This window comes from Coregonus clupeaformis, chromosome 27, assembly GCF_020615455.1.
Source record: "Coregonus clupeaformis isolate EN_2021a chromosome 27, ASM2061545v1, whole genome shotgun sequence".
NCBI classification, from domain to species: domain Eukaryota; kingdom Metazoa; phylum Chordata; class Actinopteri; order Salmoniformes; family Salmonidae; genus Coregonus; species Coregonus clupeaformis.
The window spans coordinates 35,473,120-35,486,668 of NC_059218.1; the positions used below are offsets into that span (position 1 = coordinate 35,473,120).

At 42.2% G+C, this 13,549-nt stretch overlaps 1 protein-coding gene across 2 annotated transcripts; it reads right to left on the reverse strand.

Moving 5' to 3' along the window:
• Positions 1–3,158: 3,158 nt before the first annotated feature.
• Positions 3,159–6,968, reverse strand: LOC121541227 (transmembrane protein 45B-like). 2 transcript variants are annotated; one of them, XM_041850203.2, is made up of 6 exons: positions 6,889–6,968; positions 5,039–5,241; positions 4,699–4,911; positions 4,318–4,502; positions 4,063–4,205; positions 3,159–3,761 (listed from the first exon to the last, which is right to left on the reverse strand). In XM_041850203.2, exons 2-6 carry the CDS (start codon positions 5,226–5,228, stop codon positions 3,659–3,661), a joined length of 834 nt encoding a protein of 277 aa, XP_041706137.1. In that variant the 5' UTR covers positions 5,229–5,241; positions 6,889–6,968; the 3' UTR covers positions 3,159–3,658. The 2 variants fall into 2 exon arrangements, with proteins under 2 accessions (XP_041706137.1, XP_041706136.1); XM_041850202.2 differs by lacking the exon at positions 6,889–6,968 and having other exon boundaries at positions 5,039–6,675.
• Positions 6,969–13,549: the final 6,581 nt, after the last annotated feature.

Sequence of the window (13,549 nt, forward strand, 5' to 3'; positions counted from 1 at the left end):
AGAAGCCTTTGACTCTCCTGCTGAACTGCCACCATAGGCCTGCACAGCATTGGTTTGGCAGCACACAAAAACGTTTTTGATCAGCAAGAGCAGAGCAGGCCGGGTCTCAGGGTTGGAATATCCATTGCATTGTGTAATGCAGCCTAGTTTGATTTACACCATCCCAGCAGCTATCTTAGAAATATAACTTTGCTCCGTGCTTCTCTGAGCATGCACTTCGTAGCCTATAGCAGGGATCATCAACTAGATTCAGCCGCAGGACTATTTTTTTCTGGAGTGGATGGTCGGGTGGCCGGAACATAATAACAAATAATTTGTAGACTGCAAATTGACCACAAGAAGCCCAAACGGATATAATGTTTGACTAAAACAGAATCATTTCAAACCTTGCTTACATTTGTATATGATCATGTGTCTCTCTATTATGCTTGGAAATGCTTTGGAACAGATTCCCTCAATTAAAACCACTTGGAGTTGATTTCCTGGTGTTTTTACAGTATTTTATGTCCAACAATTAAAATTCCACACACAAAAAAACTTGGAGGGCCAAATAAAATCACCGGCCGCCAGTTGGGGAACCCTGGCCTATAGGCTATGGGTCTTTTGATTGAGACCACACTAAATAGCCTATAGGTGCACTTAAATAGCACGCCCAGCTGAGAATCAGAGATGAGGGGTGGCATCGGCACACATCAATATATATACAGCCTAATAAGCAACTAATTCTAAAACACTGAAAAATATAGACATTTCATCCAATACAAATTATGACCCTCCCCTGGACTAGATTAAAAATAGATACTAAACCTTCCTCTTGACTGAAATTGACTAAGCATGACCCTCCCCCATTCCCCTCCACGTACCCATTATGTAAATTTCAATCCATCCTTATTGTAAGCTTTCTTACAGTAGGTGTCAGGCAATGCTTGGTCAACAGCTTGCATATGTCACTATGCAAACTAGACTGAAACTACCCTAGTTTCTACTAATGGTAAACAGACTGGAAGTGTATTTTCATGCCACTCGTTGATCTCTATAAACAAATTCAAGTTGATTGCTATTTATTTCTATCCAATTTAAAGCCTGACTGATATGATGTCTTATCCAGTAAGCAGATACATTGTTCTAGGTATCCTTCATCTCATGGATGCAGTGATAAGTCTATGGAGGGCCTTATCATTGCGATTAGTGACGATTCAAATGCAAAGTTTATGGTTCCATCTTTTGGACATTAAAAAATGATCGCAGTGTAACCTTGCTTGACATCCTTGTCAGTGATTTGTCAATGTTCATTTCTTGATGATTCTGGTTGTAATACAGTCAATTTTTTCTATGTGTATGAAAGTAGGAGTATTTCATACCAAAAAAATTAAGAACTACAGTACAATGAATGAAAAAAAATATTTTAAAGATTTATTGGAAATATATACTGAACAAAAATATAAATGCAACATGCAAAGATTTTACAGAGTTACAGTTCATATAACGAAATCAGTAAATTGAAATAAATTCATTAGGCCCTAATCTATGGATTTCACATGACTGGGAATACAGATATGCATCTGTTGGTCACAGATACACTACATTACATTTACATTTTAGTCATTTAGCAGACGCTCTTATCCAGAGCGACCTACATGAGTAATTTAAGTGCCTTGCTCAAGGGCACCAACAGATTTTTCACCTAGTCGGCTCGGGGATTATCATCCAGCAACCTTTCGGTTACTGGCACAACGCTCTTAACCACTAAGCTACCTGCCGCCATGACCAAAAGTATGTGGACACCTGCTTCGTTCCAAGTTCATGGGCATTAATATGGAGTTGGTCCCCCCTTTGCTGCTATAACAGCCTCTACTCTTCTGGGAAGGCTTTCTACTAGATGTTGGAACATTGCTGCGAACACTTGCTTCCATTCAGCCACAAGAGCATTAGTGAGGTCGGGCACTGATGTTGGGTGATTAGGCCTGGCTCGCAGTCACCGTTCCAATTCATCCCAAAGGTGTTCGATGGGGTTGAGGTCAGGGCTCTGTGCAGGCCAGTCAGGTTCTTCCACACTGACCTCGACAAACCATTTCTGTATGGACCTCGCTTTGTGCACGGGGGCATTGTCATGCTGAAACAGGAAAGAGCATTCCCCAAACTGTTGCCACAAAGTTGGAAGCACAGAATCGTCTAGAATGTCATTGTATGCTGTAGCGCTAAGATTTTCCTTCACTGGAACTAAGGGGCCTAGCCCGAACCATGAAAAACAGCCCCAGACCATTATTCCTCCTCCACCAAACTTGACAGTTGGCACTATGCATTGGGGCAGGTAACGTTCACCTTAGAGTTGATCAGGCTGTTGATTGTGGCCTGTGGAATGTTGTCCCACTCCTCCTCAATGGCTGTGCGAAGTTGCTGGATATTGGTGGCAACTGGAACACGCTGTCGTACACGTCAACCCAGAGCATCCCAAACATGCTCAATGGGTGACATGTCTGGTGAGTATGCAGGCCATGGAAGAACTGGGACATTTTCAGCTTCCAGGAATTGTGTACAGATCCTTGCGACATTTCACCTCATGTTCAGCATTGTCATGCTGAAACATGAGGTGATGCCGGTGGATGAATGGCACGACAATGGGCCTCAGGATCTCATCACGGTATCTCTGTGCATTCAGATTGCCATCAATAAAATGCAATTGTGTTCATTGTCCATAGCTTATGCCTGCCCATACCATAACCCCACCACCACCATGGGGCACTCTGTTCACAACGTTGCCATACAGGTGATCTGTGTGAGGCCGGTTGGACGTACTGACAAATTCTCTAAAACGACTTTGGACGCGGCTTATGGTAGAGAAATTAAAATTCAATTATATGGAAAGGTGGACATTCCTGCAGTTAGCATGCCAATTGCACGCTGCCTCAAAACTTGAGACATCTGTGGCATTGTGTTGTGTGACAAAACTGCACATTTTAGAGTGGACTTTTATTGTCCCCAGCACAAGGTGCACCTGTATAATGATCATGCTGTTTAATCAGTTTCTTGATATGCCACACCTGTCAGGTGGATGGATTATCTTGGAAAAGGAGAAATGCTCACGAACAGGGATGTAAACAAATGTGTGCTAAAAATTTGAGAAATAAGCTTTTTGTGCGTATGAACAATTTCTGGGATCTTTTATTTCAGCTCATGAAACATGGGACCAACACTTTACATGTTGCGTTTATATTTTTGTTCTGTGTAATCCATTAGACATTCTGTTTTCCGGAGGGAAAGAAGCACGTTGCTCTATAGCCACAGGCGGGATGAGGAAACCCTGTCAGGTGTTAATGTTTCACTTCAGGGAAGAAACCTCGAAGGAATGCTAGTACATTTCAATTATCTTGACAATCAGAAATGAGCTTTTATACTTTCAATTACATGCATTTGTAAATCATTTTATTTACAATTAATTTGGCCTTAATCTGAACTCAACAAGGCATCTCATTATTTCATTGATAAAATATCACTCAAAATAAAAAATATACACGCTAGCATGGATACAAACAGGAAAAAACTGTTAAACTAAAGACAAAAAAAACAATTGGAGAGAATACAATAACAGTGCCACGAGCCCGTCCTCCCCAATTAAGGTGCCACCAACCTCCTGTGGTACACTTCATGATCCATCTGCTTACTCTTCATCGGAATCCTGTAGCAGAGCCTTCTGGGAGCTGGATGCGTTTCTCATCCCGATCTCTATGTCACCTCCTCTTCCTGCACATCTTTGTACACAGCTGTTAGGACCAGATAAGAAGAAGCCATGGATGAAAGTTATCCCATACTGCCAGTGAATTTACCCAAGCTATATTAATGTAATGAGTTAGTTTATTTCTTTCGACGTTTACATTTTAGTCATTTAGCATTCATCTTAAGATAGCTAGGTGGGATAACCACATATCTCAGTCATAGTAAGCACATCTTTCCTCAAAGTAGCTATCAGCAAAGTCAGTGCTAGTAGGGATAAAGTAAAGTGCGAGTGTTAACTGACCTATTTGAAGGCGATATAAAAGCGTATCGATAAAGGAAGATGCTCACCACCAGCCTATGCAGTAGTTGATGCCAACGATCAGCAGGGCCACAGCTAGATGCCAGCAGAAGCACATGGTGATGAACATTATGTTATCGTGTTCCTTCAGATCCCACTGTACTCCGTTTAATGGGTACAGCACGAATCCAATCTGAAACAACAAACGCATATTTGCTCAGTTGTTCTCTGCGTGTGCGATTCATGAGATCGACTCATTTGAAAATGAAAACGGTTATTTTGGTGGTGTTAGGCTACTGTATTACCTGAAAGAACCAGGAGCCTTGCAGGATGGTCTGGCTGGTCCTGAGCAGCTCCAGTATGATGTTACCTCGCATGAACACCTCTAACAGCGTGCTGGCCGCCACACCAAACATCGCCACAAACAGCAGGGAGTGGATGTGGGTATCCAGAGGAGGGCGCATGTGTACATGGAAGTAAAACAGAAACCCTGGAGGGAAATGGAACATCCTGGAATATTAACACAATATGCAGATAACATCTAATCGGTGTCTACAGTTCAAAGAGCAAGGAAATACTATTTGTAATAACTATAACAATTACCCTGATGGTAAGAATACCTGCAAATTAAAATAAGCCTCTAGTCTGCTAATGACTAGAGGCGTACAATCAACCTTTGACACTACCTTCAATAAAAAAAGCCAGGGAGAGAGCAAGTCGGTCAAAACCAAGTGGGACTGGAAGCGATGACATACTGAGGACTTTAACAATTCCCCAGATGCCGAAGAAGAGATACATTGTGCTGTGCTGCCAGTTCATCAGCTTCACCCAGGACTGAGTCTCTCTGAGGTACAGGTGGGCATGGGGCCCATCGGGCACAAACTGCTCTGCCATGATGCCTACAGAATGACAGAACAACATCCGGGTCAAACAGTCTCTAGCAGATCATTCAGTGGTTGAGAGATTCCATAGTGTAAAATCCTGAAAGAGAGTGGTCCAAATAAGTGCACCAAGGAAGACACTCACCCACAAATGCTAAGAAAATGATGAGTGCCCCCTCAATTAAGTCGATTCTGTTGAAGAACAGAGGCAGTTTTTGTCTTCCTTTAGGCTGATGCCTTCTCCAGCAGTGTCGGAGAGGGTACTTCACTGACCAACACAGGCCTAACAGCAGAAAGCAGCTGCCAGGAAGAGCATGTCCCTTGAAGTTGGCCATCCTCCTGTCAACCCTGAAAAATGAGAAATATGAATGATACATTAAATGAGAAATACATGTTTTGTGATAATAGAAAATACTATGGAGAATAATTGTTTGAGCAACTTTACAATTTTCACAAAACTTTAATAAAATGTGCAAAAAGGTGTGTATGAACTAAACAATGCAGATGGAAATTATTTTGAACTAGGCCTATTCAGTCATTAGTAATCCAGAATGAAAGTATATATATTTTAACTTGAGGTCAATTTAGAACACGTATTGTGTCCTGGCAATGACTCCCATGTATCCAGGAGATAGATACCAGTCCTAAAGCCCTTTGTCTTGCAAATCCATTTGTGCATTCCCAAAAGAGAGAGAGATGGTTAGAAAGAACCTAAAGGTGGACAATGAAGAGAGAGAGACCAAGGCAAAAAAATTCTGTAGTCTGCACACCGGTTTGTAGTTTCCAGTCATGTCAGATAATTGATATAAAAAGGCACTTGTGTGATCATAGTGAATTTAACCTTTATTAAAAATGGTGTACTGAGTTGACTATGCATGTGCTGTGTATAATAGGTCAATGTTGCTATGTTGTCTGTACTGGGAAAAACGAGTTGGTTGTGCGGGTGATGTCCTTTAAGTCATGCTGGTGGGAGGTCACTTACAGTGAAGTCCGTGTTTTTATTAGTTTATTAGGCATCACAGCTGGCTGAAGTTCCATCCTTTTTATTAGTTTATTAGGCATCACAGCTGGCTGAAGTTCCATCCTTTTTATTAGTTTATTAGGCATCACAGCAGGCTGAAGTTCCATCCTTTTTATTAGTTTATTAGGCATCACAGCAGGCTGAAGTTCCATCCTTTTTATTAGTTTATTAGGCATCACAGCTGGCTGAAGTTCCATCCTTTTTATTAGTTTATTAGGCATCACAGCTGGCTGAAGTTCCATCCTTTTTATTAGTTTATTAGGCATCACAGCTGGCTGAAGTTCCATCCTTTTTATTAGTTTATTAGGCATCACAGCTGGCTGAAGTTCCATCCTTTTTATTAGTTTATTAGGCATCACAGCTGGCTGAAGTTCCATCCTTTTTATTAGTTTATTAGGCATCACAGCTGGCTGAAGTTCCATCCTTTTTATTAGTTTATTAGGCATCACAGCTGGCTGAAGTTCCATCCTTTTTATTAGTTTATTAGGCATCACAGCTGGCTGAAGTTCCATCCTTTTTATGTGTTGGTTGTTACTGTCATTGTAATGTATTGTATTGTGTATCTCTGGTTGGTTACTGCTTATTGTCGTTTCGACAGAGGACGTGTGTGTGTGTGTGTGTGTGTGTGTGTGTGTGTGTGTTGACTTTACATAAAAGAGGAGTTGTAAGTGATTTGTCAGACAAGTTTTTCTTGACTGGTCGCCTAGCATTCACTTTCAACATTGTATAAAATATTGCCTTATTTTCTGTTAATTTTTCTGTTCTCACCACAATTAAAAACTAAGAATTGTTGATTTTGAGTTTAATTTGAGTATTTCTCTTTTGTCTGGTCCTATACATTTATTACCGGATTAACACCATAGACTTTGTACCCTTACTCATCAATCATGAAATAAGTGTTTTTTTTCTCCACTATTTGTAAACAGTATACAAAACAACCACAAAAATCCAAAGAAAGTTTTAAATGTGCATACCTTGTTCGTTGTTACAGAGCAGTTGGATGACCGCTCCTTCTCAAATCAGTTAATCCTGTTAGCTGAGATGAACAGTAACCTACCTGTCCACACACTGTGGACACCTGCTCGTCTACCTGTATTGAAAGCATCATGTGACACCGCCCTTGCTTGCTTTGACTGCGACTTGACTGCGACCAAGGAGCACACGCCCCAGGGTGCTAATTACAAATGGATAACACATGGTATGCTAAATGTAATTATCTATTTATTTAATGAATGTATTTTTTGTTGATCATTGTAGTGCTTCACCTGCAGTGTGTATGCCTACTTCAATAGGCTAATAAAATACCGGTTTCATATGCGAACAGTTTGATCTAGTAATATACAGTGCCTTCAGAAAGTAGTCACACCCCTAGATTTTTTTCCACATTTTGTTGTGTTACAGCCTGATTTTTAAATGGATTCAATTGAGATTTTTTTGGTCACTGGCCTACACATCATACCCCCTACCCCATTTTCAAAAATTGTACCAATGAATTATGAAAAGTTTAAATGTCTTAAGTCAAGTATTCAACCCCTTTGTTATGGCAAGCCTAAATAAATTAAGGAGTAAACATTTGCTTAACAAGTCACAAAATAAGTAGCATGGACTCGCTCTGTGTGCAATAATAGCAAATATATTTATAACTAACCCAAGATAGTTCATCTGTGTCGTTTACAGTGGGAGCAAATGAAGCATAGTGGGCAGAACAAGCAAGGAGGTGGGCTAAGCCAAGCACGAGGTAGTCAGATCCTATTGGCACGTTGTAACATGTATTTGCATATTTCTGTTAGAGAACGCCTCCTCTGTGAAGTGCGGGTGTGCACAAATTCAATTCGACCTTGCACTCCTAAACAACGCATTTAAAATAAACTTTGCCAAAGTATCAAGTCTATAAAACTTAGTCCACTGTGTGTGTAACATATTCTAGTTTTGGGAACAGAAAAATTTATTGAGATCAGATGTTTCATCGATGAGAAAATGAGCAGAATGTAGGCCCAGTTTCACCTAGTTCCATCCTCTCCCACTACCCGCGACTGGACTTCCTCTTACTACCATATTTGGTGGTGAGAACATTTTCTAAATGGATGCTTCAGCTTTACAGCCCCTGTGACATGTCTGGGTTACCCCTTCTGTCTGTGATAATGGTGTTTAACATGATCTTTAATTATGCACCGATTTGTAAGTCGCTCTGGATAAGAGCGTCTGCTAAATGACTTAAATGTAAAATCTTTGATTGACTACCTAATCTTTGTTCCCCAGAATTATCTGTAAGGTCCCTCAGTCGAGCAGTGAATTTCAAACACAGATTCAACCACAAAGACCAGGGAGGTTTTCCAGTGCCTCCTAAAGAATGGCACCTATTGGTATAAAGCAGACATTGAATATCCCTTTGAGCATGGTGAAGTTATTAAATACACTTTGGATGGTGTATCAATACACCCAGTCACCACAAAGATACATTTACATTTACATTTTAGTCATTTAGCAGACGCTCTTATCCAGAGCGACTTACAGTTAGTGAGTGCATACATTTTTTTTTCATACTGGTCCCCCGTGGGAATCGAACCCACAACCCTGGCATTGCAAGCGCCATGCTCTACCAACTGAGCTACACGGGACTACAAGATACAGGTGTCCTTCCTAACTCAGTTGCCGGAGAGGAAGGAAACTGCTCAAGGATGTCCCCAATGGTGACTTTAAAACAGTTACAGAGATTAATGGCTCTGATAAGAGAGAACTGAGGATGGATCAACAACATTGAAGTTACTCCACAATACTAACCTAATTGACGGAGTGGTGCATAGTGGTGGCTGCATCATGTTATGGGTATGCTTGTAATCGTTTTTCAAACGGAATGGAGATAAGCACAGGCAAAATCCTAGAGGAAATCCTGGTTCAGTCTTCTTTCCACCAGACACTGGGAGATAGATTCACCTTTCAGCAGGACAATAACCTAAAACACAAGGCCAAATCTACACTGGAGTTGCTTACCAAGAAGGCAGTGAATGTTCCTGAGTTGCCGAGTTACAGTTTTGACTTAAATCTACTTGAAAATCTATGACAAGACCTGAAAATCGTTTTCTAACAATGATCAACAACCAATTTGACAGAGCTTGAAGAATTTAGAAAATAATAAATGGGCAAATGTTGCACAATCCAGGTGCAAAGCTCTTATAGACACCCACCCGTAGTATGCGCTCCAGCAGGTATATCTCACTGATCAACTAGCTAGCTGCAACCGAATGGATGTTGTGGTTGGCTAATCAGCCTTGAGCTAGCCTCGAGTCAGGCCCATCTCCCGGCTATCTATCTCTCTGTCAACCGGACGGGATCTCCTAGTGTCGACACGGAGCCCCGCCGATCCATCACGACTGGTCTGCCGACGTAATCGTCTGTGGTTTCAACAGGCTTCCCGTTGCAACGACCACGAAGATCCATCTGCTAGCCCCGGCCCGCTAGCATACGCAATTCAACAGCCGTGCTTCCTGATCGCCTGAACTGCTCTCGGACTCACATTGCTGTTCACTGGACCTTATGATCACTCAGCTGCACAGCTGATGCCTGCTGGACTGTTCCTTTACACGGTACCCTGTCCTGTTTTATCTGTTTAGCCTCAGCCCAAACTTTCATCGCCATTACCAGTTGTTGTCTTAGCTCTCTCGAATAACACCTGTGATTGCTTTATGCCTCTCTCCCATGTCAATATGCCTTGCCTATTGCTGTTCCAGTTAGTTCTTATTATACAATTTCACTGTAGAACCCCAAGTCCCTCTCAAACTGCCTCAAATAGCTCCTTTGTTCCACCCCCCATACACGCGGAGACCGGCTCAATCGGTGCCTCCAGTGATGCTATCTCTTTCATTGTTACCCAACGCTTAGGTTTACCTCCACTGTACTCATATCCTTCCATATCCTTGTCTGTACATAATGCCCTGAATCTTTTCTACAACGCCCGGAAATCTGCCCCCTTTATTCTCTGTACCCAACGCACTAGAAGACCAGTTCTTAAAGCCTTTAGCCGTATACTTATTATATTCCTACTCTGTTCCTCTGGTGATGTAGAGGTTAACCAAGGCCCTGTAGCCCCCAGTATCACACCTACTCCCCAGGCGCTATCATTTGTTGACTTCTGTAACCGTAAAAGCCTTGGCTTGTTGCATGTTAACATCAGAAGCCTCCTTCCTAAGTTTGAGTTATTCACTGCATTAGCACACTCCGCCAACCCTGATGTTCTAGCAGTGTCTGAATCCTGGCTTAGGAAGGCCACCAAAAATTCAGAAATGTCCATCCCCAACTACAACATTTTCCGTCTAGATAGAACTGCCAAAGGGGGTGGAGTTGTAATCTACTGTAGAGAGAGCCTGCAGAGCTCTATCATACAATCCAGGTCTGTGCCCAAACAGTTTGAGCTCCTACTTCTAAAAATCCACCTTTCCAGAAATAAGTCTCTCACTGTTGCCGCTTGCTACAGATCCCCCTCAGCCCCCAGCTGTGCCCTGGACACCATATGTGAATTGATTGCCCCCCATCTATCCTCAGAGTTCGTACTGCTTGGTGACCTAAACTGGGATATGCTTAACACCCCGGCCATCCTACAATCCAAACTAGATGCCCTCAATCTCACACAAATTATCAAGGAGCCTACCAGGTACAACCCTAAATCCGTAAACATGGGCACCCTCATAGATATCATCCTGACTAACTTACCCTCTAAATACAGCTCCGCTGTTTTCAACCAGGATGTCAGCGATCACTGCCTTATTGCCTGCGTCCGTAACGGGTCCGCGGTCAAACAACCACCCCTCATCAATGTCAAACGCTCCCTAAAACACTTTAGCGAGCAGGCCTTCCTAATTGACATGGCCCAGGTATCCTGGATGGATATCGATCTCATTCCGTCAGTACAGGATGCCTGGTTGTTCTTTAAAAGTGCTTTCCTCTCAATCTTAAATAAGCATGCCCCATTCAAAAAATGCAGAACTAAGAACAGATATAGCCCCTGGTTCTCCTCAGACTTGACTGCCCTTGACCAGCACAAAAACATCCTGTGGCGTACTGCATTAGCATCGAATAGCCCCCGCGATATGCAACTTTTCAGGGAAGTTAGGAACCAATATACACAAGCAGCTAGGAAAGCAAAGGCTAGCTTTTTCAAACAGAAATTTGCATCCTGTAGCACTAACTCCAAAAAGTTTTGGGACACTGTAAAGTCCATGGAGAATATTACTAGCCTGTTCAACCTCTCTTTCGTAACGTCTGAGATCCCCAGAGATTGGAAAGCTGCCGCGGTCATCTCCCTCTTCAAAGGGTGTGACACTCTAGATCCAAACTGTTATAGACCTATATCCATCCTGCCCTGCCTTTCGAAAGTTTTTGAAAGCCAAGTTAACAAACAGATCACCCACTGTACCTTCTAAGCTATGCAATCCGGTTTCCGAGCTGGTCATGGGTGCACCTCAGCCACGCTCAAGGTCCTAAACGATATTATAACCGCGATCGATAATAGACAGTACTTTGCAGCCGTCTTCATCGACCTGGCCAAGGCTTTCGACTCTGTCAACCACTGCATTCTTATTGGCAGACTAAATAGCCTTGGTTTCTCAAATGACTGCCTCGCCTGGTTCACCAACTACTTCTCAGATAGAGTTCAATGTGTCAAATCGGAGGGCCTGTTGTCTGTCCTATGGCAGTCTCTATGGGGGTGCCACAGGGTTAAATTCTCGGGCCGACTCTTTTCTCTGTGTATATCAATGATGTCGCTCTTGCTGCTGGTGACTCTCAGATCCACCTCTACGCAGACGACACCATTTTGTATACATCTGGCCCTTCATTGGACACTGTGTTAACAAACCTCAAAACGAGCTTCAATGCCATACAACACTCCTTCCGTAGCCTCCAACTGCTCTTAAACACTAGTAAAACTAAATGCATGCTCTTCAATCAAACGCTGCTGGCACCCGCCCACCCGACTAGAATCACTACTCTCGGCGGGTCTGACCTAGAGTATGTGGACAACTACAAATACCTAGGTGTCTGGTTAGACTGTAAACTCTCCTTGCAGACTCACATTAAGCATCTCCTTTCCAAAGTTAAATCTAGAATCGACTTCCTATTTCCTATTTGCCTCATTCACTCATGCTGCCAAACATGCCCTCGTTAAACTGATTATCCTACCGATCCTTGACTTCGGCGATGTCATTTACAAAATAGCCTCCAACACTCTACTCAGCAAATTGGATGTAGTCTATCACAGTGCCATCCGTATTGTCACCAAAGCCCCATATACTACCCACCACTGTGACCTGTACGCTCTTGTTGGCTGGTCCTCACTACATACTCGTCGCCAAACCCACTGGCTCCAGGTCATCTATAAATCACTGCTAGGCAAATCCCTGCCTTATCTTAGCTCATTGGTCACCATAGCAACACCCACCTGTAGTATGAGCTCCAGCAGGTATATATCACTGGTCATCCCCAAAGCCAACACCTCCTTTGGCCGCCATTCCTTCCAGTTCTCTGCTGCCAATGACTGGAACGAACTGCAAAAATCTCTGAAGCTGGAGACTCTTATCTCCATCACTAACTTTAAGCATCAGTTGTCAGAGCACCTTACCGATCACTGCATCTGTACACAGCCCACCTGAAATTAGCCCACCCAACTACATCATCCCCATATTATTTATTTTGCTCATTTGCACCCCAGTATCTCTATTTGTACATCATCTCTTGCACATCTATCATTCCAGTGTTAATAATACATTCTAATTATTTTGCACTATGGCCTATTTATTGCCTTACCTCCATAACTTGCTACATTTGCACACACTGTATATATATTTTCTGTTGTATTTTTGACTTTATGTTTTGTTTACCCCATATGTAACTCTGTGTTGTTGTTTTTTATCGCACTGCTTTGCTTTATCTTGGCCAGGTCGCAGTTGTAAATGAGAACTTGTTCTCAACTGGCTTACCTGGTTAAATAAAGGTGAACCAAAAAATAAAAAATAAAAAATAGACATCCAGAAAGACTCACAGCTGTAATCGCTGCCAAAGATGCTTTTACAAAGTATTGACTCAGGGGTGTGAATACGTATGTAAATTAGATATTTCTGTATTTCATTTTCAGTAAATGTGCAAACATTTCTAAAAACATGTTTAAACTTTGTCATTATGGAGTATTGTGTGTAGATGGCCAATAATTTTTTTTGATTTAATCCATTTTGAATTCAGTCTGTAACAACAAAGTGGAATAAGTCAAGGGGTATGAATACTTTCTGAAGGCAGGTAGGTAGTTTGTTGTTAAAGTTGTCCATTTCTAAATAACCTAAATTTGACTATTTTCTACACCAGGGCTGTTCAAATCTGGTCCTGAAGGGCTGAAACACTTCTGGTTTTTGTTTCTACCGGGTAGTTCATTGTACTCACCTGGTATCCCTGGATTTGAATTAGTCCCTGATTTAGGAGAGGATGAGAACCAGAAGTGTCTTCACCCTCCATGACCGGAGTTGAACAGCCCTGTTCAACACTAATGTTGTGTAACCTCTGAAAAGGGTCACATAACTCTCAGATGTCAGGCATTTTCCAGTAGAGTATTGCTGGGGGTTTTAGGAGGACTTAGGCACAATTTCAGTTCAT

Bases quoted from the DNA above. Each gene is read 5' to 3' on its own strand.
- LOC121541227 (XM_041850202.2), bottom strand. From the start codon at position 5,270: ATGTATCATTCATATTTCTCATTTTTCAGGGTTGACAGGAGGATGGCC. The intron at 4,912-5,038 runs GTGAGTGTCTTC...GTCATTCTGTAG, and splicing joins CATTTTCTTAGCATTTGTGG to GCATCATGGCAGAGCAGTTT. The intron at 3,762-4,062 runs GTGAGCATCTTC...TGGTCCTAACAG, and splicing joins AACTACTGCATAGGCTGGTG to CTGTGTACAAAGATGTGCAG.